Here is a 27,076-nt window from a genome sequence, read left to right as displayed (position 1 = left end):
CCAAAGAAATACAAATTTGCGAAATCCAGGCCTTTGACCACAAAAGTCAAAAGAGAGAACAGGAGGAAGGAACATAGAGAACCCATTTTTACTGCCGGGATATGTCAATTAAGCAGGTAGATTTCTATAGTATTAGGGGGGCTACTAGGAGATAGCCCTCAAATAATTAGGACTGAGTAAAACAGGGTTAACTTCAAAATAACACAGCAGAAAACCAAGTCATCTGGGAAAAACTGCCTGACTCCAGGCCAAGTACCTAGAAGTGTAAGCAGTGATCATGTTTACCTTGACTAAAGGGAAAGCAGGCACTGGGTAGCCAGGAGACTGGGCAGAGCCCAGCCTATCTGGGGAGCTGGTGGTGTGGGCTCACTTGTGAGAAGACCAGGAAGTGAGTTCTCCTTTAAAGGAGTTCCTCCCCCAAAATAAAAAAATATAAAAAACAGATAAAAGCAGTTCCTCCCATTTTCCAATAATTTCTATGAAGTGCTGGCCCAGGGAAAACATTTTCCTTCCCAACTGCCCAAACGACTTGGACAGGACTTAAACATACAGAAGGGAAGATAAAGAAAAAGGTAGAAAATGGGAAAAGGACGATATTATAATGGGTTGAGAGGGAGGAGGGGGGATGGGAAGGGAATCTATAGTTCATACCAAATGTGGTCAGAATGAGAATGACATATAATTCAGGTAGATCTTTTTTTCCCTGAGAAGTAAGGGACAAGTTCTTGTCATCCAAGCCTATTTCACTACATATTTATGTGGTTTTGCCTAAAAAGAAAAAAAATAGAGAGAAGTAATAGTAAGGCCTAAAGATAGTGTTAGAAACAGGAAAAGATTAGGAAATCTAATTTTTAAAAAAGAGAATGGAGGTGGAAGTGGCAGCTAGTGGAAAGAAGTTTTTAGATAAGAGACCGGACTTTTGGGGCACCTGGGTGGCTCAGTGGGTTAAGCCTCTGCCTTCGGCTCAGGTCATGATCCCAGGGTCCTGGGATCGAGCCCCGCATCAGGCTTTCTGCTCATCGGTGAGCCTGCTTCCTCTTCTCTCTCTCTGCCTACCTCTCTCCCTACTTGTGATCTCTGTCTGCCAAATAAATAAATAAATATTTAAAAAAAAAAAAAAGAGACCAGACTTTTCTTTTTAATGGAGAAGATGAAGAACATCGTAGGGAGGAATGGGGTGACATGCCCTGACCTCGTTCCTCATTGAGTCTTATGTCAAAGAGAAAGAAGAAATAAATGTGTGTGAGCACATACACATGCATATTTGTTTCTTCATTCATATACACATATGTGTCTGTGGGTATTGTGTGCATATGTGTTTTAGTTGTGAATCTCCTTTTCTTGCTCATATTCACTCTCTCTGGTAGAAAATCAATGAGAAAAGGCCAAAAGCAAAAAAGATAAACACATATGCCGGACCATCAGTCTCTTAATTTGGAGGAGTTGACTAAAAGCAAAGTGCTGCTTTTTTTGGAAAAAAAAAAAACAAAAACAAAAAACCATTCTCTTTAGAAATCAGAGAGAAAAAGCAAAATGTAGTTAGATTAGTAAAAAGAGTTCTGATCTATTTTTTAATATTGCTTTCCTAGTGCAAAAATAAAGGTTTTTAAAGATTTATTTATTTATTTGAGAGAGAGAGGAAGAGCTCCAGTGGGGGGAGGGGCAAAGGAAGAGGGAGAGAGAGAGAGAATCTCAAACAGACTCCCTGCTGAGCACAGAGCTCGATCCCACAACCCATGAGATCATGACCTTAACCAAAATCATGAGGGGGACACTTAGCCAACTGAGCCACCCAGGTGCCCCCAAAGTTTCTAAGTAAGCCAAAGAATGATACAAAAAAAAAGAAGAAGAAGAAGAAGGAGGAGAAGTTGTTTTTGGCAATACTGTTGCTAGTAATGTTCTTTGGGCCTTTGCACAGGCAACCATGGGGAAGAGAGTGGCCATCGTCGGAGCTGGTGTCAGTGGCTTAGCCTCCATCCGGTGCTGCCTGGAAGAGGGGCTGGAGCCCACCTGCTTTGAGAGGAGTGAAGATGTCGGGGGCCTGTGGAAATTCTCGGTGAGTGAGACATCAGTGCAGCAGACCAGGAAGTGAGGTGTGAAGTATGTGAGAACACATCGCGGAAGCACAGGCCTCCAATCAGATTCCACGCGGTTATAGCCCCTCTTAGGTTAGAATCTACAAAACACAGGAGCAGGTTGGAAAGGAAGTTGCTTGCTCACTTCAGAAGTAAAGGAGATAGTGAGCTAGCTTTGTAGGTTCTGTGTACGAATTCACTGCTGGTAAACCATTAACAATTGAGCCACTTCTGGGAATGAAGTCCAAGGGCAAATATTGGTTAGGTTTATGTAATGTAACTACATGAGTTACTCATTTAAAAAACAGAGTTGTTCTCATTCTTTGGTTGAGGTTAACCAAAGGTCCACTTAATGATTCAGACCACAGGTTTTAAGGTTTCAGGTGCTGTTTGGCCTTACAACAACCATATAATTAATGATACTGTCAAAGGAGGAACCAAGAAGAAGATACACGGATTTGAAGTTCTTCAATGTCCTTTAGTCTCTGTGCATTCATAATAATGACTCTGTCAGCAGACAGGCCTTTACGCAACCATTAAATCACTTCCTCTGTTGCCTGACAACCACATTGGCAGGTGTGAGGGCCTTGCCTGTGCCCCAGCTCCCTCATTGTCTCCCACCTTAGGAACACTGCATGGCTAAGCCTAACCCATATGTCTTCTTCTTCTTCTTCTGATAGGCCATTCATATATGCAAATTTAAGAGGAACAATTACCCTTTTTAAGCTACCATTTCCTCCTCAAGTGCGAAATTAGTATTATGTTTTATACCTCAATAAGATTGAATTTAAGGAGACAGTATCTGTGACAACTCTTTAAATATTAGAAAGACATGAGAAATTGGCTATTTTTCTGGACTGTAAAGAATTCTTGAAAAAGCTCAACATCTTGCGTGATGTTGTAGAGCCTCGACCGTGTTGCTGAAATGTGCTGACAGAGCATCAGATTAGCACTCTGTTGATTCTTAGGGCTATTACAGTGAACACTTTCTGTATGCCTAACACTTTTTCCCATTGAATTAAATCTTTACAACAATCCTATAAGGCAGGTATGAGTTTTGATAAATGAATCTGAAGCCTTAAATAGAAAAAAAAAAAAGTAAACGGCTGGTAAGTGACAAAGACAAGATCCTGATTCAAGCTGGTCTGTCCCTCCAGCCTGAATGTTTAACTCCTCGGTCAACTGCCGGGTGCCATTCTAGTGAGTTGCCTATTGAACTAGCAGGATTTCCACAGGAATCTTGGCCAGTACCCGTATTCAGACTCACTTTGCAGAACGTTGTTGGCGGTAGGCATTGCCGATACAGCTCTTGAGAGCAGCTACATATCCTGCTGCTCAGGAAAGACTTTGACATTTGAACCTGGCATCATAGATTGATGATGTCCTCAGCTGCAAACATAGGCTTCTCTTTTAAAAAAAAAAAAAAAAAAAAAAAAAAGATCTAGACTACCCCAGAAGGTGGAACTGAGGCCCTGAGGCTGGAGCCTTGAGACACAGAAGATTATTCCTAAGCCTTGAAACCTAATAATGTTTACCCTACTAGATTTCAGAATTGGGACTGTTAACTCCTTTCTTCCTTCCATTCTCTCCCTTTTGGCATGGGAGTGTCTATAACTGGCACCCAACACCTGTGTCTTTGCTGTCCTTTAGTAGAGGAGAATTTGTGTGCTAGTTCACGGGTCCACAGACAGAGAGGCATTTTGGCCCAGACAGATCATACCCGGAGTCTCATTCATACCTGATTTGGATAATTTAGGTGATACAATTTGGGACTTTTGAGCTGATGATATATAGATGAGATTCAGGACTTGATCTGATGCTGCAATGGATTGAGATTTGGGGGTGAAGCTATGGGGTGAATGTATTTTGCATGTGGGATAGATGTGAATCTTTAGGGGCCAGTGGCCTGTGGTAGGCTGAACAATTAAACAATGGTCCCCCCCATAGGTACCAGGCCCTAATCCCTGGAACTCACAAATGTTCCTAATAAGGAAAACTAAGATATGATTAAGTTAAGAATCTTGAGATGGTGAAATCATTCTATATTATATAGTGTGCTAAAAATGTCATAGCATATATGCTTATAAGAGGGAAGCAGAGGGAGACTTGACACCCAGAGATAGAAGGGGAAAAGATAATGTGATCACTTCAGCAGAAAGAGAGATTTGAAGATGCTATGCTCTGACTGTTCTGACCTCCGTCTTCAAGAAGGAGGAAGAGGCCATTAGCCAAGGAATGCAAGTGGCCTCTGGGCACTGAAAAGGCCAAGGAATGCTGGCATCCACCAGAAGCTGAAAGGGACAGGGAACGAATTTTCCCCTAGACTCTCTGGAATGAACACAGCCCAGTGAAACACCTTGATTTCAGCCCAGTGACACTGATTTCTGACTACTGGCCTCTGGAATTCTCAGAAAATAGATTCCTGATGTTTTAAGCCATTAATTTTGTGTTAACTTATTACAGTACACAGGAAACTAATACACTGGTTACTCAGAGTTTCCTAATTACCTCTGGGAGAGGGTCCACACTGCAGGTGGTGGCATAACTTCCTGTGTTTCTCAAACACCACTAGGCGCCTACGCTGTATGCCTGGAATTCACATTATAGGATTATACTATAAAATCCTATTAATTTTGAATTTTCATTACCTTTGGTTTCTAAAGTCAACACTTTACATTCTCTCAGCATTTTTCCCCCTTTGAGAGGTATCCAAAAATTTCTTAAGTGTGAAAAAATAAAGGTGCGGATCATTCACCGCTGTGGCTGTTTGCTGTCACGCCTCCCTGTGCCCTTCTAGTTCTCATCTGTAACACTGATTGAAAGCCAGAATGATGTATTTCCCTCACCTGTTTTGATCACTGAGAAAATAAAGTACTATAAGACTAGGCCACGGGTCAAAGGGAAATGTCTTTCTTTCCCAGGAGATCCCCGAACAATACATCAATAAATTGTCCAGATTTGGGCCCAAAGTTTCATGAATAATCCTCTTTTTTCTGGGAGAACAACCCTTTGTTCACCTCCCCTGATTTTATTCCACCCTTAGGATCAATTTGTTTCTTAATGTGTGGTCTCGCCAAGCTTTCTAACCTCACCAAAAGCCACAAATCACAAAATTACTAGACAAAAATAAATTGTTTTTATATATTTTAGAGTTAGCAAACTGGCTCTTTTTGTACTGCAGTTAATCTATTTTATTTTATCCATGCAGTTTTTTAGATTTTAATTTAACATTTTAAAATCATGATATTTTACATAAAAATCTAGAGATCTGTCTTCTGTTGAAAAATCAGAAAATCATGCAACACTGTATTACCCCTTACTCAAAGTAATAACTGGCCTTTTTAAACTAAATTTAAATTCTCTGTTTCATTATTTTCATTTTTGGCCCATTTCCTCATTTCTTGTAACTTTCTCTGCACCTATAGAATGTGTTATGTGCAACAGCAATCCCATAAACTACATGGAACAAAAGTCACAGCCATTTACAGAATCTTTCATCTCCTTCTTCATATGGTTTTATGATCTTTTTTGTTTAAACAAGCTTTCATGTCTATATTGTTAGCATCGTGTAAACACCGGTCACTGTGGAGTCACTCAGCGGATTCTGATTACGTTTTCTTCCTTGAACAACTTCTACTTGCACTGGAGTTAGTAACTGCCTTGTTATGCTTTGTCTAACCTAACAAATACTATCTGTAATTCATCCCCCAAGCTCTCCCTCGAAGTATGGTTCTCTTCTCAATAAGTTTAAACACACTGGCTGGTCCACCTGCTTAATTCTTCTTTTAATTGTCTCTTAAAGATAGTTCTTCTGCTTGTCTTCCTTCTCTAGTAAGGGCTGCATCACTGCTGCAGGGATAACCCTGTTTTTTGGAACCGTTGTTGTATTATTATTTCATTTAGTCTCTCCTTTTAGTAGATTACATTCAGACTACATCCTCCAGTAGTTCTCTGAGAAGTTATACATGTGGAAAAAAAAGACTTCAGACCTTGTAGGTCTTACGATATCATTATTGGATCTGGATTCTCATTTGATTAGACCGAGGCTTAGCTTTGGGCTTTCTTTGGTCTGTTACGCCAGTCGTCATTCATCTATGTTCAATCTTCTAAGATGTTCTTGCTGGGTTTTGTTTGTTCTTACTTTTTTTTCTTTTTTTTTTCCCTTGTGGCTTCATACCTCTGATACTTTTACAGTCGTTTTAATAAAGACTTGGGTGAAAGAAGACTTAAATACATCTATATAATTGGTCATGTTTAATCAGAAGCTTGGATTACTTTTGTAACCAGAAAAGAATAAATCTACTTCCATAAACAAGCAGGGTTTCGTTCTTTGTTGACCCCCCCCTCCAAAACAATTATATTTTAAAATGCAATTATTGACTCTATAGCCATTCCCTAATGAACTTTCTACCTGATCAACTTAGAAGGATCAGTCTATAAATATGGGCTCTGAGATGCACTATGTAACACTGAGTAGGAACAGTAAGATGTCCATCATTGTTTAAAAAAAGAAAAAGAGCAAGTCACAAATGATGTATTTAATCATGCTGCAGCTCCGTCCTCAGCAATCAGGACTTTGGGGGCCGAAGAACATCTGCAGGTCAATCTAGACTGATATCCTGGAGCAGCCACAGTTGCAAAACGACCTCAAGCCTGTCTCAAAGATTAGCATCGTTCCTACTTTACCTCCCTTGGTGGAATATTACAGAATTTTCCCCAACCTTGGCTTGCTCCAGTACCTCACCTCTGCCCTTGTATTAGTTTTCGAAGGCTGCATAACACATGACTGCAAACCAATCGACTCATAACAACACCCATTTGTTACTCTCAGATCTGTAGGTCAAGAAGCACAGCATAGTTCAGCTCCTCAGCTAAGGCCTCACGAGGCCAAAACCAAGGTGTGGCGTGGCTGGGCTGGGCTCTTAGCAACAGGCGCTGGAGGGGAACCCGCTTCCAAGTTCACACAGGGTGGTGGCTAAACTCACTGTCTCGCTGATGTCAGGCTGAGGTCTCTGCTTCCTTGCTGGCTACAAACGGGGGAATTCTTCTCTCATCTGCTCTCATCATCTCCTTGTGAGTTTTTGATCTTTTGCAATGCTTTTTATCCATAAATACATACTAGACTACTAATGCTCAGGTCATTCTTTCGTGTCTAGCACAAATAGGACAACAGATAAATATCCAAAATTACATAGGGAGGAGCATAAAAGCATTCCAAGACAAAAGAAGTACCCCCAATTGGCACAGCTTAATCTCCAAGTATCTTTTGGATAAAAACTCAGTCTATCAGATCCTCTCAACCCCTGAATTTTTCCAAGATTATATCTGAACTTATGGAGAAAAAGGACTTATGTGACCTTGGGGTGGAGGAAAGCCAAAGTTTCTCAAATTCAAACACAGATTCTGGGACTGTTCTCTGGCCCCTCTAGTCTCTTGGTGTCCCTGTTGTATTTGTTATCATTCATGCTTGTCCTTTAGGAATCTTAAATTGAAGACAATAGTTGGTGAACTTGGAGACTGTCCTCTCTTAGCTTGGAGGCCGAATGACCTTGCTGATTAAACCCTACTTGCCTCCTATGAGCACACCTGATGAGCCTCCCCAAGACCCAGTTTTCCCATTAGGTTCCTGAACCAAGTAGGCCACTCTACATCTCTCTCCTAAAATGCCACTTGGCCCCCTCCATGGCAACTCTCTGGTAGACTACCTTCCACAAGTCTCAGATAATTACTGTGTTTCTATGGGGCTAATAAAACATTATATTAATAAAAAATAAAAATTTTTTTTAAAGTTTCTGTATTTCTATTGGGAGCAAGTGGGAGCTCCTTGTTTTGCTCAAACGAATGTGTTCGAGAGAGCTAAGCTAAGATCCAGCCTCTTCCTAATCACTGCTCCTTGACTCCTCCGTGGCAACTTCCCCCTATCAAGGTTGGTCCAGGGCGAGTGTTTAAGATAAGTGATATCTTACCAAAATCTCAAATGTGAAAACAGAAGCCCCTCTGCCCTCAGTGTTTTATAGGAGGTATGTTAATGTTGACATTTCAGCCCAAAAAATAAACTTTAAGACCTAGGCGATTTACGACCACCCTCTTTCCTGCCTCTATTCCCCTTTCTCCCACCCAGTCCTCCAAACTTCACCCTTCCATTTCTTTTAAATAATTGCTTTTCAAACTAGAAATTATGACCTATTAGGGTGTTATGAAATAAATTAATGAATCAATCTGCATTTTTAAATGGGAAGGATATAGAACATATCAGAATACAACTCAAATAGTTAGATATGATTTATTCATAAAACTTCTCTTGTGTGTGTGTGTGTGCATGTACTGTGTTGCAATATAAAATATATTACTAACTATAGGTTGTGGCCAAAAACATTTGAAAAACACTATTATAAATGTACCTTAAGTCCTCTCTGGCCTACGTATGTAAGAAAATATTATGTTCTAATTCACCAGAACTACCTCATGATGTGCTAAAGAAGATTTTTTTTACCGTGGTGAGAATACCACAATAAATATTTATCATTTAACCATTTTAAAGTGTATAATTCTGTGGCATTAAGCTTACACACATTGTTGTACAATCATACCATCTTCCATGTTCAGAACATTTTACAATCTTCCCAAACTAAAACTCTGCCAATTAGACAATAACTCCCCTTCTTCCTAACCCCAGGCAACCACCATTCTTTCAGTCTCTGTGAATTTGATAACTCTGGATATCTCATATAAGTGGAATCATACAGTATTTATCCTTTTGTGACTGGCTCATTTCACTTAGCATAATGTCCTCAAAGTTAATCCATATCATAACATATATCAGAATTTTTTCTTCAATTCTAGTTATATATTCCTAAAAAGACATAAAGAAATTCAAAATTTGTTTCCCTTAGAAAAAATGTTAAGAAAGATATATTCTTCCATATTCTAAGGTTCTTTGATTAGCATCAAATTGTTTAAGTAAAGTTAATTTATTCCTCACCTTACTGAATTTAAGATGGGTAAAGGTGAGTGATAATTATTTGGAACTGGCACTGACCATAGTAAGTTTACCCATTTACAAACTCTCTTCCATTTGAAACTATACATTTACAGGACCATCCAGAGGAAGGCAGAGCTAGCATTTACCAGTCTGTCTTTACCAACTCTTCCAAAGAGATGATGTGTTTCCCAGACTTCCCATATCCTGATGACTTCCCCAACTTTATGCACAACAGCAAGCTCCAGGAATATATCACTGCATTTTCCAAAGAAAAGAAGCTCCTGAGATACATACAATTTAAGGTAAGATGCTATCAAAAGATTAGTTTGAGGCATAATTGTGAGGAATTCTATATTTATTAGCAGATTCTTATTTGTTCCTTTCAGTATTTCTTCCTTATTGTCAATATTTTTAATATTGTGGCCTCTCCCTAGATTTAGAGAATACATTGGAAATTTACAAAATGCCACATACAGTTCTTAGAAAAAAAGTCATTAACTTAGAAATCAACAAGAAATAAATAAATGTAAAATAGCCATGAATTTATAAATTCAAAACTCTTTTTTTCTGAACAACTTATGGCTCAAAGAAGAAACTGCAATGGAAATCTTTATATTTACATCTGAATGATAAAGTCTACATATCAGTACTTGTGGGAAGCATAAAGACCAAAACTTTCATGAAGATTATAAGGTTAAATACTTATTTAGAAAATAAGAAAGTTTCAAAAACAAGATAAAGAAATTAGAAAAATAAAGGCAGAATAAACCCAAAAGAACATAGAATGAATAAGATAATAAAAAGAAATTAATGAAATAGAAAAGCATATTAAGAAGATTAAAGAGTTCATCCTTTGAAAAGGAAAAATTAGATAAAAAGCTGACAGTTTGAGGAAAAAGGAACAAAGATGCAAATAAATAAATGAAAAAAATGGATAAAACTGATGTGGATGAAATAAAAAATGTAACAGGAATACTATAAAAGTGCTTGCCAAATAAGGTTTAAATTGGTTAAATTTAAAATCTTTTTTTTTTAAACTTGCCAAAACTCACACAGAAAGAACTAGAAAGTCTGAATAGTCCTTTAGTAACTTAGAGTTATTTTGAATCAGAAACTAAAATTTTTCCCATTAAGAAAAGTTTCCACAGGTAATTCCAAATGTGCAACAAACAAATTATTTCGATATTTTATAAACCCCAGAGACTAAAAAACAAAGTAGGACTCCAAACTTATTCTATGATATTGTAACCTTGACATCAAAAGCAAACAAAAACAATAGGAAATAAGAAAATTCAGACATAGTTCCCTCATGAATATCACTGGAAAAAACTTCAAAAATGGATCCAACAAAATATTTTAAAAAATTAACCATCTTCATCGAGTTGAGTTTGGGCTAAGAATACAGAATATTTTAATATCATGAAATATAAATATGTAATTTAGTGCAAAACCCTGTCAAAGGAAGAAAACAATACATTTACTAACTTCTGAAAAGGCATTAGATAAAATTTAACATCCATTTAACATTTAATGAAAGAAATTAACAAAATAAATTACCTAAAAGAAAGACAAAAGAAAAGCAAAGAAAAGAAAAAAGAAAGTAAACTCTCACCAGACTAAGATTAGAAGGGAATTTTCTTGATTCATAGAAACATATTATCTTAAATCTGCACTGCTCAATGCGGTAGCCACTAGCCAAAAACTGAGATGTGCTGTAAGCATAAAGTACTGGATCTCAAAGTCTTCAGCAGACGAATGGATAAAGAAGATGTGGTCCATATATACAATGGAGTACTATGCCTCCATCAGAAAAGATGAATACCCAACTTTTGTATTGACATGGTTGGGACTGGAGGAGATTATGCTGAGTGAAATAAGTCAGGCAGAGAGAGTCAATTATCATGGTTTCACTTGTGGAGCACAAGGAAACATGGAGGACATGTGGAGAAGGAAAGGAAAAGTGAAGGGGGGAATAGGAAGGGGAGATGAACCATGAGAGACTGTGGTCTCTGAGAAACAAACTGATGGTTTTGGAAGGGAAAATGTGGGGGTTTGGGTGAGCCTGGTGGTGGATATTAAGGAGGGCAAGTATTGCATGGAGCACTGGGTGTGGTGCATAAACAATGAATCTTGGAACACTGAAAAAATAAAATAAAATTTAAAATAATAATAATAATAATTAACGTAAAAATGTCAGGGAAATTGGTAGTATACAAGATCAAGATATAAAAATCAATTGCACTTCTGTAAGCCAGCAGCAAAAAAACAGAAACTATAATCCAAAAAGGAACCATTTACCATAATATAAATAAATGCATAATCCCAGGCTTATTCTAAATGAATGATATGTAAGATTTTATGGATTCATAAGTGCTTATTTTATTATATTTCATAAGTAACAGGCATTATACAGATCTGCATACTATGTACATTTCACACTGTGTTTAATCAGTATGAAATACTATATATAATAAAGTTTATAAGAATGATCTGTACCAAATAGAGGTCCTCTTCCCAATACAATCAGAAGAGCTGAAAAAATATTTTTGATGAAAGAACATACCAACCAACAGGCAGCTGTTCAGCTATGAATAAATATTTATTGATAATCTAATCCAGTGAAACTCAGTATATGGGCCAAATACCATCAACATCTCCTGGGAGTGCATTAGAAATTCAAATTTTCATATCCTATGCCAGATCTACAGGTTCAGAACATCTGGGACTGTGGCCTGGGGATCTGTACTTTAATAAGCTTTCCTGGTAATTCTCATGCACACTAATTTGACAACTCATTCTCTGAATATAGATGATATCTTTCATTTAAGACAATAATATTAAAAAATAAAATAGCTAAAGAGATATGTTAGGAAGTAGTAATCGTTACTACAAAAATGACTGGCCTCCAGATTACTTAGTACATGTGGTACATGCCACTTTTAAGCTATGATTGAATTCACAGTCATATCTCAAAGAGGGGAGTCACTCAGTACAAAACATACTGGCTATGCCCCAGAAGCCATGTGAGGATAAAAATATATATTTACCTGGGCACCTAGGTGGCTCAGTCAGTTAAGCATCTGCCTTCAGCTCAGGTCATGATCCCAAGGTCCTGGGATTGAGCCCCCTGGCCAGCTCTCCACTCAGCAGGGAGCCTGCTTCTCTCTCTACCACCCCCCACTCATGCTCGCTCTCTCTCTCTCTCTCTCAAATAATCAAAATCACAAAAAATATATTTACCATTCGATGTTTTGATTTTTTAATTTTGAATTTGTAATATGTATTTTTTTTATTTTTTTAATGTTAGAGAGAGAGCTAGAGAAAGAGAAAGAGAGAGAGAGAGAGCGTGAGCAGGGTAAGGGGCAGAGGGAGAAGCAGACTCCTGGCTGAGCAGGGAGCCCGAGGCGGGGTTCAATCCTGGGACTCCAGGATTCTGACCTGAGCTGAAGGCAGGGGCTTAACTGACTAAGCCACCCAGGTTCCCCCATAATATGTATGTTAATAATGGATGATTTTTCCTAAGCCACTGTTGAGGACTTTTTCCATACTATTTCATCAAGTTAGTGTCAAATGTATCTGCTAGCATGGAAAAGGCAATCTTTCTGTATTTCCTTCAGACCCTTGTATCTGGTATAAATAAACGTCCTGATTTCTCAGTCACTGGCCAATGGGATGTTACCACTGAAAGAGATGGTAAAAAAGAATCAGCTGTCTTTGATGCTGTGTTGATTTGTTCTGGACATCATGTGTACCCCAACCTACCAAAAGAGTCCTTTCCAGGTAAGGCTGAAATTTAGTCTGCCATCTACACATCTGGCATAAGGGAATATCTTCCCAGTATCTTTTTTATGTATTCAAAAGTACAGATTGAATTAAAGCATGCTTCTGTTATTACATGGAATATGCCCGGACTGTTAAAGTTCCATATCATTTTGACTGTGTTCACCCACAAGTCTTTTACAGCAGCTGTTTGTTTCTGTTTTTGTTTTTGTTTTTGTTTAATGGAAACCAGATGATTCCTATGTTTCCCACTTTTCACTCAGGACTAAAACTTTTTAAAGGCAAATGCTTCCACAGCCGGGATTATAAGGAGCCAGGAATATTCAAGGGGAAGCGAATCCTGGTGATGGGCCTGGGGAATTCAGGCTGCGATATTGCCACGGAACTCAGTCACACAGCTGAACAGGTACCATTTCTCAGGTAGTCAGGAGCCATCTTTGAAGGAACCGAGACTGCTACCATTTGAAAGGTGTGATGAGAAACTAGGGAGGGGGTAGTGGTGTGCAGGGTTCTTGACGGGAAGACTAAGCAGTGTTTCATACATCTCAGGTTCCCTCCATAACAGGTGAGGCTTTGGTTTGTTTTTGTGTTTTTTGTTTAGATGTAGTTATCTATTTAAGAGTGAATGTGTGTGCAAGCAGGGATAGAGGCAGAGGGAGAGGGAGAGAATGTCAAGCAGAATTCCTGCTGAGTAGGGAGCCCCACATGGGGCTGGAGCCCACAACCCTGAGATCATGACCTGAGCCAAAATCAAGAGTCCAGCTGACTGAGCCACCCAGACACCCCAAGTGAGGTTTTAAATGGTTTGGTATGACAAAGGCAGAATATCACCAAGGAGCGATGTCATTCAACAATCTTCTTCAGGACATTTGGTATCTAACGTGTCAGCAATTCCTCTGAAACTAGTGTGGATTTAGGGTTAAGATTATGACTCTGACACTCTTGAGTTTAATACGTCAATCCCTTTGTCCGTTTTCTCATAAAGATAAATAAAGCAGATAAAAACGAACCTACTTTTTGAGCTTGGTAAGGAGTCAAAGCATTTACATATCATGTCAGCAAGATAGAGTTCTACATTCATTCATGCATGCATACGGTCGTCCCATAGTTACTTGCCGAGAGCCTACTGTGTGCCACACTGGCTTGAGTGCTGGAGAGAAAGCGGAGACTTAAACAGACGTGATGCCAGCCCTGAACTCAGAGTCTAGTGTAACATACGGATATTAAATAAGTAAACGCACAAATAATGTGAAAATTGTGAAAAGTGCTAGTAAAAAACAAGGAAAAGTGTGCTGTAAGAGCGGACGATAAGGGCCTCAGACAAGGAAGAGGGAAGGCTCTTTCCAGCTGATGGCATTTAAGCTCAGAGCAAAAAGTTGAGAAAAGGGGTCAGTGTCAGAAGAGGACCCCAGGAAGGTCTTGAAGCAGGGAGAAGCTGCTTAGAGTCTCAAGAAACGGAGACAAGACCCCTTCGCTGCAATACATCGGGTCTGGAAAAGAATGGTGTAAGGAGAGGTTGTAGAGGAAACGGAGAAGAGTACAGGGCCCACATGGGGGATGGGAAGGAGTTCGAAAAACGGCACCTACTAGTGGGAAGATTCTTTAGGACTCACTGCCCAGAAGCCCATAGATAGGAATTCTATCTCTAGAGGCTATGCCTACTGACATCACACTGGGCATCTGCGACACAGGTCCATTTTAAATGACGGTAATACCATCGGTGAAGCGAGGAGATCAGGACGGGACAAATGGCATAACAATATATTCCTGCCTGCTGTTCAAAGCACTGTAGGAGACAGTGTAGAGACACAAAGAAGTCAACTCTATGGCCCCTCTCATCAAGGAACTTAAAATCTACTTGGGAAAATAATACATTGGTAGGATGTAAATTAAACATAACCTCAAGAGTTAAGCAGAAAGTCTACCAACAGTACAAGAGCCGCCCCTGGAACAAGGGATGCACAGGTGATGCTCCAGGAACGCAAGGCTCTGATTCCGGAACTGCAGGCCTCACAAAGGGGGTAGACCTGAACCAGGCCCTGAAGGGTATTTATGAATCATATGGTTGAAAAGGTGGCAAAGAGTGTTCTTAAAAGGGAGAATGGCGTACACGACAGTGTGGAGACAGGAGTGAGAACAGCATAGTTCACTGTCGTGGTTCAACTTACTGGAATGGAGATATACAACAATAAGTTTGTGTAACGCATATGGTACTCCAGTGCTCGGGTATAAATGCGCTCCTTCGATTGTGGAAAGAAAGTACACTGGGTTTTATTATGCCCATTTTACAGAAAAGATAACTGAGGACTAGACATGTCCATTGTCTTCTTGAAAGTCACGGCAGAAATTAACGAAGTGTTAGAGGACTGAACGTCGGACCCGATTCCAAAGAACAGAGTAGCTATAGGAACTGAGAGAGGAAAGGAAGACTGGAGTCAGGTTCTGTCGTATTTTTTAAGGGATTGATGACTGGCTAAAGAATTTGAATTTCTTTATAAATGATGGTAAATCACCTCAGCTTCTTGAGTTAAGGAAAGATATCACGAGGCCATAGTTTTCAGAGATTCATCCATTAGTTGTATATATGATAAATTAGCAGAAAGAAAGGCCAATTTCAGAGGCTCTCAGCAGTTTGATTCCCCGGTCTCTCCTTTTTTGGCTTCCTTTACAACTAAGCATAATACATACATACATACATACTTTGAAATAGCATTATATATAAAAATTCTTTTTTAAAAAATCCCTGAAACCTATACCGTTAGGGATTACATGACAGAAGGGGAGGAAAGGAACACATTCTCCCCGTCAGGTGGTGGTGGTCCTACCGCATGGTAAGCACACTGCGTTAAATTTCACACAGAGTTGGGTGCTTAGGTGGCTCAGTGGGTTAAGCCACTCCTTTCAGCTCAGGTCATGATCTCAGGGTCCTGGGATCAAGCCCCACATCGGGCTGTCTGCTCAGCAGGGAGCCTGCTTCCCCCTCTCTCTGCCTACCTCTCTGTCTGTCAAATAAAGAAATAAAATCTTAAAAAAAAAAATTTCACACAGAGTTGGTGTGGCGGGTAATTCTTATCTCCATTTTACCAATAAGGGAACCGAATATTAGAGAAGTTCAAGGAATTTTCCCCAAACCACATAATTAGTAAGTAGCAGAGCCAGGATTTGAGCCTATAGTTCTCTGATGCCAAATTTCTTGCATTCTCTTGGAATGGGGATAGGGATTTTAAGTCAAAATGCCATTTTGGGGGGGTCATAACTGCTTGATTGTAAACAATGATCATCACATATGCACTAGAGGAAATGCGGTGAAAATTCAGCTATTGGTCACCTCCAGCAGAGAAGATGACAGGGTGCTTGGTCCAAAGATGTGGACTGGAGTGTAGTAAGTTTATTTGGGAGTGCTTTCGGGATGAGTACCTCTGAGGCAAGGGAAGGAAGTTTCCCTCTACCCTACTCCGAAGCTGTCCTTCTGAATTGTCCCAGGTTGGAGGGAGAGCTTGGCTTTCATATCCCTGCGTCAAACCGACCCTGAAGACAGGGAATCCAGAAAGAGAACAAGACTTTGGGGAAGGCCTTCCCTTTTCAACCAAAGCTACTCTCGAAGAGGGCTAATGGCTGAGGGCGGCCTTCTGGCAACACTCCCAGTAGCTGGTGTGATAACTCCGTTCCAAAAGTCAGATCTGAGGGACATACCGCAGTAGCCACCACAAATGGTCACCACTTAATGGTTAAATTGCTGGTTGTTTTTTTTTTTAAGGTCATCATCAGTTCCAGAAGTGGCTCCTGGGTGATGAGCCGGGTCTGGGATGACGGCTATCCATGGGACATGGTGTTTATCACTCGGTTTGAAACCTTCCTCAAGAACAACTTGCCGACAGCCATCTCTGACTGGTGGTACATGAAGCAGATGAATGCGAGATTCAAGCACGAGAACTACGGCTTGATGCCTTTAAACGGGTAACACAGAGTTAAATATGACATGCCTGCCAACTTTCATTTCAGTGTCAACACCGCACAATGTGTGTTGAAACTCCCAAACCAATCAAAATAATATTAGTGAAATAACCACGTCTCACATTTCAGGGGATGAAGAACTGCAAAAATGCAGCGTGATTTCTTGTTTCACAATCCTTGTTACCAGATTTGCACAGCTGGGAAGTTATATAATGAGTCAGGAATTAGTCCCTTAAGCAAATATGCTTAACATAATAGTTATGTTTTAAGCACTTAGTGTGACTCCGCAAGGCTCTGACATGCATCATCTTATCCTCAGAACAACTATGAGGAGGCCTCTATTATAATCCCCATTTTAAAGATGAGAAAACTGAGGTTCAATGTACTGAATAAATTTACCAAAGTCCCATAGCCAGAAGGCAGAAGCAATATTCAAGATGAACCCAGATCTGCTGACTCCAGAGCCCCTCACTCTTAACCACCTTGTTTACTGCCTCTCACTTCATGGCAAAGTTCAGTTCAGCAAAGCAGGACTTTTCCTGCTACACTCTCCTCACCCGCCCTTAAATGAAATGTGCAACAACACCTACATCTTCAGCTTCCTCCTCACTCGTTCCTATAATATCCCCCTAGAATATCCCTCAGACACATAAGAAATTACTTTGATGTGCGCTGAAAAATCCAAATTATAAACTGTTTACATCAAAGTTAACTTACTCAACAAATATTTAAGCATTATTATGTGTCAAGTTCTACGTTAAGCCCTGTGAATACAGCTGTGAACAAAACACAGAAAATCCTTGTCTTTGTGAGCTTACCTTCTAGTAGTGGGAAACAGACAAGAGACAAGTGGCAGGAGATCGCATACTGATGTGTTCTCTGGAGAAAGAACAAAACAGGCAGATGTAATTGGGGGGCGGGGGGTGCTGCTAGCACCTTCCTGAGAAGGAGACTTTTAGGCAAATTCCTGAAGGAGCCGAAGGAATGAGCCAGGAGGATGTCCGGGGGAAAGTATCCCAGAGGAAACGGTTCGTTCGCTGCCTCTTCAGGGCCATGACTGGAATGTTCAATGGCCTCCTCTCTCCGAGGAAAAGGGGATGGCGAGGGCAGCAGGAGATGAAACAAAAAGACATCAAGATGGGCAGGTGGCACTGGGCCTGGGAAGCCACCGTAAGGGCTCTGGCTTCCACTCTCAATGCAATGGGAAGGCAGAACAGGCATCTGAGCAAGGCAGGGACAAGATCCAAGTTAATCCGAAGAAATCACTCTGGCACTGTGGTCATCACTCAGTGGATAGGGGTAGGTCAAGGAAGGAAGTGAAAAGACTAGGTACCAGGCTATTGTCAAAAACCCAGATGACAGCAGTTGGTGGCTTGGACTAGGCTTGTTAGGAGCAAGTGCTCAGCGGTGGTCAGATTTGGGATATATCTTAAAGGTAAACCCAAGTAGGACTTCCTGTTAGATTGGATAACAGATGTGAGAACAAGAAAGAAGTCAGAGATACCTTCCAGACTTTTGATCTGAGCGAGGATGCCAGGATGGAGTTGACAGTTACTGGGATGTGGAAGACCACAGGGGGAGTGAAATTTAGTCTTAAGTGTATCAAAGTTGGAACGCCAACTAGTCATCATTATCAAAGAATGTTGAGCAGCCCAGGGATACACAAGACAGAAGGGAGAGTGAAACCATAGTTTAAAAATGTGGATTCACCGGAGTAGAGACAGTACTTTAAGCAATGAAACCAGATGACATCTCTTAAAGAATGAATGTAGGTGAAGAAGACGAAAGGTCTGCGGGCTGAAGTCCTGGGGCGTGTCCTCGTACAGAGGTCAGGCAGAGAAGGAGAAGTCAGCAGGAGACACGAAGACGGAATAGCAGGTGGCTAGGAAGGGAATCGCGCGAGCCAGGAGTGATGACCTGAAAGCAAAATGAAGACAGTGTTTCAAGAAGGAGGAAACCTTCAACTGGGAAACACCGCGGGTAAGCTGCGTAAAATGAGAAGCGACGGTGGATCATGCGATCCGGCAGTTTGACCATCCTGGTGGCCTTAACAAGAGCCGTTTCGAGGTGGCAGTGGGGCCAAAAGCCTGATGGCGGTAGGTTTGAGGTAAATGGCAGGTAATTCTCACAGTTGAATCCAGCCTTTTTCCAACCAGGATTCCAACCCATCCCATTGTTTGAGTCGGTTTTGTCCCAGGTGGACTCTCCCTGTGGCTCTCTCTCACAGCTCTCATAGTAACATAAGAGCAAAGTCTTTTTCTTCAGTGTTACTCACTTTCACCCCAAAGTTCAGATTTATTGACACTCACTAGATAATGCTGACAAAAAATAATCGAAAGTTCTCCTTTTCAGACTTGCACCAACCAAAGATTTGAATTGGCCCCCTCCTTCTTCTGGCCTGTATAAATCCCTGGCACTCCTTCCCTCACCTGACTTGTGTCTTTGTCTGCAAGGGGCTCACACCCCACCCCACCAGAGAGCTCAGGCCAGATCTTTGTTTTTTTTTTTGTTTCCCAATGACCCGAGATGGGCATGACAGTTACTGTCACTCCAGATGAGAAAGATGAGGCAAGAGAAATTAAGAAACTTTAATTCGAATGAGGTTCACAGTTAATAAGAATTGAAGAAAAAAAATCCAAATGCCCAGCTAAATACCCAGACTTAGGATCTTTCCTGATACATCTTTAACAGGGGAGAGGGCGTGGGTGCTGATTCTGGGATTTGGAGGTCTGTGGAAGGGGAGAGAAAGATCATGGGACGTAGAAAAAGGATCAGCAAAAGGCAGCTTGTCTTACTTCACAATACTGCCTTGCTTCAGTTTTGTTTTTCAGCCACGTTGGTAAGACTCCATGGCACAAGGAAAAAAGCTTGGGTAGTTTTCTTCTCCCCAATTAGTGGATTACTAATTCTTACGGAGCAATAAAACAAAGAGGAAATATTACTGTTCCAGCAGTTGTCTCTGTTTTCCATACAGAACCCTGAGGAAAGAACCTGTGTTTAATGATCAACTCCCAGCTTGCATTCTGTGCGGCACGGTGTCCATTAAGCCGAACGTGAGAGAATTCACTGAGACTTCAGCCATTTTTGAGGACGGCACGGTGTTTGAGGCCATCGACTGTGTCATTTTTGCAACAGGCTATAGTTATGACTACCCCTTCCTTGATGAGTCCATCATTAAGAGCAAAAACAATGAGGTCACCTTGTTTAAAGGCATTTTCCCTCCTAAATTGGAGAAGCCAACCATGGCAGTGATTGGTTTTGTCCAGTCCCTTGGGGCTACCATTCCCACAGCTGACCTGCAAGCCCGCTGGGCAGTACAAGTAATAAAAGGTAAGTAGACTAAGAAGGTCATTGATGGGGAAGAGGGATGCCAATAAGAATGCCTTTGAGTCTTTGTGGAAACAGTAATAACAATGGGAACATCCCAGGTCCTATCGAGTTTTGAACGTATAATTCTGTACTTTTAGTACTATCTTTTATAAGCATTTAAAAATATATCACATTGGATTATCATATGCAATAGTACAAGATATTATTCAAGAAGTATTTTGTAATTCATAACTCCTTAGAGCTGTAAACTCTTATTAACCTTGAGAACACTAGAGCTTCTGGTCTTAAATGTATGACAATTCTATAAAATTATTATTTCAAAACTCAGTAGAATGACCTTGTTTGAAAAGTTAATAAGAGAAGATGTTTCCAAGCCAATATCCAGCCAACTTCAAATATTCACAGTCATGGAAAAAGTTATGATTGCTGGGAAGTCAGTGTCGTTTCTGCTCTATCTTCTTCCCTGTCGTGTGTCAGATAAGAACGAGCAGTGGATCATTAGAAGCAGAAAGTACTAGGAGTAGCAGATCATCAGTCTCTAAGGTAGAGGAATACTGAGAGTCTGTATTACGAAAATAGTGAAATAAGTCAAGTAGAGTCAATCATCATAAGGATTCACTTACTTGTGGAACATAAGGAATAACACGGAAGACATTGGGAGCTGGAGAGGAGAAGGGAGTTGGGGGGTATCGGAGGGGGAGACGAACTATGACAGACTGCAGACTCTGAGAAACAAACTGAGTGTTTGGGAGGGGAGAAGGGTGGAGGGTTGGGTGAGCCTGGTGGTGGGTATTAAGAAGGGCACGTATTGCATGGAGCACTGGTTGTGGTGCATAAACAATGAATTTTGGAACACTGAAAAAAAACTAAATTTAATTTAAAAAAAGAAAACAGTAATAATAACAACAACAGCAAACTCCGTTGAGGTCAGGAAAGGAAAATGGGCAGCATTCTCCAACAGAAGTTACAAGGCTCAAACCTTAATTCATATTAAGGTTCGAATGCAGTTACCTGAAGATTCAGATCAGAAGACAAAAGTCCATGGTTGTAGAACAAAAAAAGGTGTCAAAGTTTAATGTGCAAAGTTTGTTTGGTCCTAGAGGTTTAAAACTTCTGGAAAAGGGAGCTTAGCAGGTCTACTCCCTTTGAAACCATATGTAGGGCTTCCAGTCCTATCTGACTTGCTGGGATTTAAATGTTCTTTCATACAGGAAGTTGGAAACTGCCACTTTGTGTATGAGACCTGTTTCATCAGCAGGCTGTCATCAACATCATGCCAGTAGCATATATCAGATCCCTTTAAATCTCCTTCACTCTTTCCTCCACGCCAGAGATGTGTTGCACCATGCAGCAACAGGCAGGAAGGTGGTGGCATGAAACTCCACTCAGAAGAAAGTGAGCTTAGGGTTCAGGCTCAGGGAGACTGACATTAGAGGGTCAGACACCTACTCTGCTGGGATCATTGTAACTTGGGCTCTGAAGAAAGGAGACAAGGCAGAGACCAAATCAATAGAGAATTGATATTCAAAGCAAAGACTCAGCCTTAGAGAAAATGAGTGATCAGGCAAATAATCCAATTTGGGGGAATCTAAACGCCAGAACAGAGGGGCCAGATACAGGCAACCCAATGGTAGGAGCTGGTGGGCTAGTGAGCATAATCACCTCCTTCTTGATCTGTCTTTCTGCCCAGGGACAGGACAAGGTCCAAGGTTGGAACAAGGCCATGCCTACCTACAAAGGCTGTTCAAGTGACCCAGCCTGAAAGGACTGCAGGAACGGGGAGTCAGGCAATCATTGTAGGTCTTGAGCCACCAGATCTGGGATTTCTAGTCTTCTTCGAGGTGATCCCAAAATTGCCAAAGAAACCACCCTAAATTTCAAGTACCTCTGGGCACAAAAGCATGTTTTGGCGTGGGTTTCAGAGAAGTCTGTAAACCTATTTCAGAATAAGCCTGCCATGTGGGCAGTCCCAACCTGGATACGGTGTCTTGGGGCTCCCCCGAGTCCTCCGTGTCCTGTGCACAGCTCCTGTCTTCAGTCTCACCCAGAAACTGTTGGCTCTTCAGAGAAACAGTGGGACTTGAATAGATTCTACAACTTATGGGTTGGAAATTCCTTTTTCTGACAAAGCGGGGTAATTTCCTATGAAGTTTTTTTCCTTAAATCTAAAATAAAGATGCTGATATAACTTTGGCTATAAACTATTAGATAACATTTTTAAAATACAGCTGAGAGACTAGAACATAATCCTCAAAACTGATTTTAAACATTTGCTAACTGGTTTAAGAGCAAAGATACAAAGATACAGAGCTATTTGGTTCCTGATTTTTAATTATGTCACGTTTCAGTTCTGAGAAAACTGGAAATGACTTACATGTTTCTCTCAAAATGACCACCTGTTGATTTGCTCAAGATTTTACTTTGCTAGGCAATGACCTGAAAAAATGGAAATACTAATGTGATACATAAATCCTTATTAAAAAGGAAAAATGGCAGGCTGATCTTATGCCAGACTTATTTAACAATTATCATGCCTTTCCCCTCTCTCCCCCACCTTTTTTTAGGAACTTGTACTTTGCCTTCTGTAACAGACATGATGAATGATATTGATAAAAAAAGAGGGAAAAAGCTCAAATGGTAAGAGCACCTGTTGTGAAAAAGGTCTAGGGTCTCCATAGAAAAATCAGAATCCATGAATACTTGTAACTCTCTTAGTCTTAAATGATCCAGAGTGAGGTCTTTAAGGTGACGGCTAAGAGCAAATTCATCCATTCAACAAGTATTTATGGAGGATTTCCTTTGCCTCTGACACAGTACTCAGTCCCGTTTCATCCCTCCATGGCTCCTACAATATATGACAGAAAGAAGACCTAGAAAGGATTAGAAATCAGCGGAGTTTGGGAGTGCACGAACGTGGACTTCTATTTTCCAGCCCATAAATCATGTAAGATACAGAGGTTGCCCATGGACGGGACGGGAAGAGATTATGCTGAGTGAAATAAGTCAAGCAGAGAGAGTCAATTATCATATGGTTTCACTTATTTGTGGAGCATAACAAATAACATGGAGGACATGGGGAGATGGAGAGGAGAAGGGAGTTGAGGGAAATTGGAAGGAGGTGAACCACGAGAGACTATGGACTCTGAAAAACAACCTGAGGGTTTTGAAGGGGCGGGGGGTGGGAGGTTGGGGGAGCCAGGTGGTGGGTATTGGGGAGGGCACGTATTGCATGGAGCACTGGGTGTGGTGCAAAAACAATGAATACTGTTACGCTGAAAAGAAATTTTAAAAAAAAATTTAAAAAAAAAAGAAAAGATACAGAGGTTGCCGCCAACCAGATGGCTCTAAGGAACAGGACTCAGCAAATGAGAACAGTCAGGAGAACAGAGCTCTAGTCCTACCTCTGTCACTAACTATCTCAGCGGCCATGAACGAGCTTCATGAGTAAGAGATCATTTCCACTGGTGAACGGGGATGGAAAGGCCTTTCTCAGCTGCTGCATGGTATTGGGGAATGTCCAAATGAGATCGGCACGCAGGTCTCTTGGAAAAGGCTACAACATGCAGAATAAATAAGCGAGGTCCCCTTACCAACACAAGGGACTGACGTTGATTCCCTCTGATAAAAAGCTGTGAGGCATTTTCACTGTTCTTGTTCCTATAAGACTTGTACACAGAGCTTCGGAATCCACAGTGTTATTTCCTCTTCCCACCTCTAGGTTTGGCACCAGCGAGACGGTACAGACAGATTATATTACGTATATGGATGAACTTGCCTCCTTCATTGGGGCAAAGCCCAGCATCCCATGGCTGTTCCTCACAGATCCCAAATTGGCTGTGGAGGTGTTCTTCGGTCCTTGCAGCCCATACCAGTTCAGGCTGGTGGGCCCAGGCAAGTGGCCAGGAGCCAGAAATGCCATCCTGACCCAGTGGGACAGGACCCTGAAGCCCATGAAGACGAGGGCTGTCGGGACCCCTCAGAAGCCTTGCTTGCTCTGCCGTTGGGCCAGGCTCCTCATTCTCCCTGCTCTGTTCATTGCTGTTTTCTTTGCATTGATCTAATTATCATTCGTCCCAGGCTTCTGAAAGTTACTGACAACACCCAGGAAGGAACTTTGCTATTTAAAAATTAAGAGTTTCACACCTCCTACTTTCTTATTCAACAGACATTAGTCAGTAAATCTGTACTATATCCAGGCTTTTAAATAAGCCTCTTTAAGAATCATGCGATGATCTAAAGACAGCCCTAATCATTTCTCTTTAGATTCCACTAACATCTCATCGTCACAATTACGCTCTTCACCTCTAATCTCAATTGTCTCCTGAAACGTTTTGACATGATTTCTTTTCTCCTTCAATCAAGGTTTGAAATACATACTTTAAATCTAAACAAAGAGCAAATTCAGCAGAATAGTCATGACATTCTCCGGCCACCCCTGCAAACCATTTTCAGGAGGATCAAGTAGAGAATTTGGCTATTAATTCTATTTTTGTTCTACACCAAATCCTCCAGGCAATGAGTCCTGATCCCTGGCCAAAGAGCAGAGCACAGAGACCTGGTCGATAATGAAAGTTAACAAGAGTGAACTTATCATAGCTATATTCTCAGTAAGGACACAAGCTTTCCAACATCTAGCAGCAAAATAATGTCAACAACAATGAGTAGAACACAAAATATACCTTCTAGATGAATGAAATGTCTCAAAAAAAAAAAAAATTTAACCAAAAGCATTACCAAAACTGAATGCTGCCTTTATTACATGAACTTCTGGGGTAGCAGCATACATCTAAAGTTTGATTTTTGAAAGTATTATCACATTGTATAGTTAAACTTCTGATAGTTTAACATTTTTAAAGTTTGCCATTATAGAGCAGATAAAATAATCTGTCCTCGTCATCAGTCACCAGAGGGCTCCACACGTGGTTATGTCCCCTATTTCTTATGATACCTTCACTTCTGAAGCCCAGGGAGCAGCAAAATACATATATGGGAAAGGAACAAAAGACCACATTTTTCTTTTTACTTTTACTTCTCCTTTTTTTTAAATTCTCTTTACATTTTTTTCTTTGGAGCTAAGATCTATCATGGATGTTGTTGTACACAATCTTAAATATTTCCCTTTCCCTAATTGTTTAAGATAACAAAGTAACATTCTGCTCTTAAGGTCTTCTCACAAGATGTGAAACATTCCTGAATGTTCCCAAGTGAAACAAAACTTTCCTTGAACTCCATGTGCTAGATGGAATCAGATAATGAAAAATTAATGACAGCCCACAGAGTTTATTTTGCTTGATGTTATCCATACTAGCACGGAAAATAAACTGCAGATAAAACTGATACGATCCAATTTCTGTTATTTTTCCTCATGTGATTATTTAAGTTTTTGTAAACACTAATTGACTCATAAAGGATATTCTTCCTAAACTAATGTAGCCAACACATTCTCTTAATGATCCTATTCACATCAATCTATTTCCATGCTAAATCAAACTACTGCCAATGTTTAGATTACTTCTACACATAAAAGTAATGATTTTCAATCATTTGTTTTTATATATTTTACTAACAGAATTAAATGTATATGTATACCTTAACGGACATACAATTTGAATACATGAAGCACAAAAGATCTTCTCACTCCCAGTGTCATCTCAAAATTCTTACCAGAACTTTAAAGTGCATAGTCAGATATTAAAGCTATAACCAAATAAAAATTAATTGTCTTTTTGCAGCAGACACAGTTACACTGATTAGACTCAAAGCTAACCTGCATGATCACAGGGTTGTTGACTGCACCATTTTCCAGGATGGGAAGCAGGGATTTGAAGCAGGCTTTTGGCTCTTCAGCCCTTCTAGAGGTTTCAAGCTCCTGACACCAAGCAGTTGTTCTCAGCCAAATACTAAGCCAAACTTCAATGTATATATCTACGTATCTTCTCATTCCTCTGTTCCTTTCCCCTTCCTCTTTATCTTCCTCTTTTTTCTAATTATTATTCTTACTTCTTTCTCCCTTTCTCCTTCTCTAACTTCTTTGTCTTCCTTCCTCCCTTTTGTTCTTTCTGTTGCTTTCTCCTTCAGTAGGAATGACTGGAGGAGTAATATTCTCTTTAAAGGACTCTTGGATCTACCCTAAATGGTCTTTCAAGAAGTGAGCATATTGGGATGCTTGGGTGGCTCAGTCAGTTAAGTGTCTGCTTTTGGCTCAGGTCATGATCCCAGGGTCCTGGGAATCAAGTCCCACATTGGGCTCCTTGCTCAGTGGGGATCCTGCTTCTGCCTCTGCCTGCCCGCTCCCCCTACTTATGCGCGCGCTCGCTCTCTCTCTCTCTCTCTCTCTGACAAATAAATAAATAAAATCTTTATTAAAAAAAAAAAGTGAGCATATTCTCCTACATGCAATTACCCAACCAAGCTCAATGTTACATGAGATCCAACCCCAATGTTCATTCCAGGCACCACTCAAATGTCAATTCTATACAAAAATACAATTCTTCGTCGCTCTCCACCTCCTGTCCTGCATTTTTTCCCATGGCATCTGACATAGTCGCCATGTGTTTGTGAGTGATCTCTCCCCTCTCTAGAAGTAAGCTCTGTGAGAACAGAAACACTGCCCATAGCTGTTTCCGCAGTGCTTGGAGTGGTATCTGGCAACTCATAAGCAGCCAATAAATATTAGCTATTCTTGTTGAAAACAGGCATTATTCTGCCTCAATCAAATGTTCCAGACACAAGGCATTAAGTGTAAGGTGATAAGAGACTGTTTTGCTCTGGGTGGCTCCTTTAAAGTGTAGCTTTTATTATTATTCGGGTATGGTGAGGCCAACAGAGCAGGACATGATTGCCATTGAAAAGACGGGTTGTTACTACTCACAGACCCCAAGAGCAGGAGGCATGCCCACCCCACAGGGAGCCCCCAGGGTCAGACAGGAGGCCGAGGGAAGAGAAAACATGGGCA

The 27,076-nt window shown here is 40.6% G+C and overlaps 1 protein-coding gene across 3 annotated transcripts; it reads left to right on the top strand.

Annotated features, from left to right (window-relative positions):
* The first annotated feature begins 473 nt into the window (after window positions 1-473).
* LOC308355530 (flavin-containing monooxygenase 3) lies at window positions 474-25,458 on the top strand. Of its 3 annotated transcripts, XR_013967973.1 has the most exons (10): window positions 474-572; window positions 1,919-2,056; window positions 9,171-9,359; window positions 12,675-12,837; window positions 13,101-13,243; window positions 16,595-16,794; window positions 19,766-20,121; window positions 22,686-22,758; window positions 22,936-23,065; window positions 23,840-25,458. XR_013967973.1 is itself a non-coding variant. In XM_080823825.1 (9 exons), exons 2-9 carry the CDS (start codon window positions 1,925-1,927, stop codon window positions 24,180-24,182), a joined length of 1,599 nt encoding a protein of 532 aa, XP_080679951.1. In that variant the 5' UTR covers window positions 474-572; window positions 1,919-1,924; the 3' UTR covers window positions 24,183-25,458. The 3 variants fall into 3 exon arrangements, 2 of the variants coding, with proteins under 2 accessions (XP_080679951.1, XP_080679952.1); XM_080823825.1 differs by lacking the exon at window positions 22,936-23,065; XM_080823826.1 differs by lacking the exons at window positions 474-572; window positions 22,936-23,065 and adding an exon at window positions 1,778-1,796.
* The last annotated feature ends 1,618 nt before the right edge of the window (window positions 25,459-27,076 follow it).

The sequence above is a fragment of the Martes martes genome (assembly GCF_963455335.1).
Source record: "Martes martes genome assembly, chromosome: 15".
Classification (NCBI taxonomy): Eukaryota; Metazoa; Chordata; class Mammalia; order Carnivora; family Mustelidae; genus Martes; species Martes martes.
This window is presented reverse-complemented; position numbering and strand designations above follow the sequence as displayed.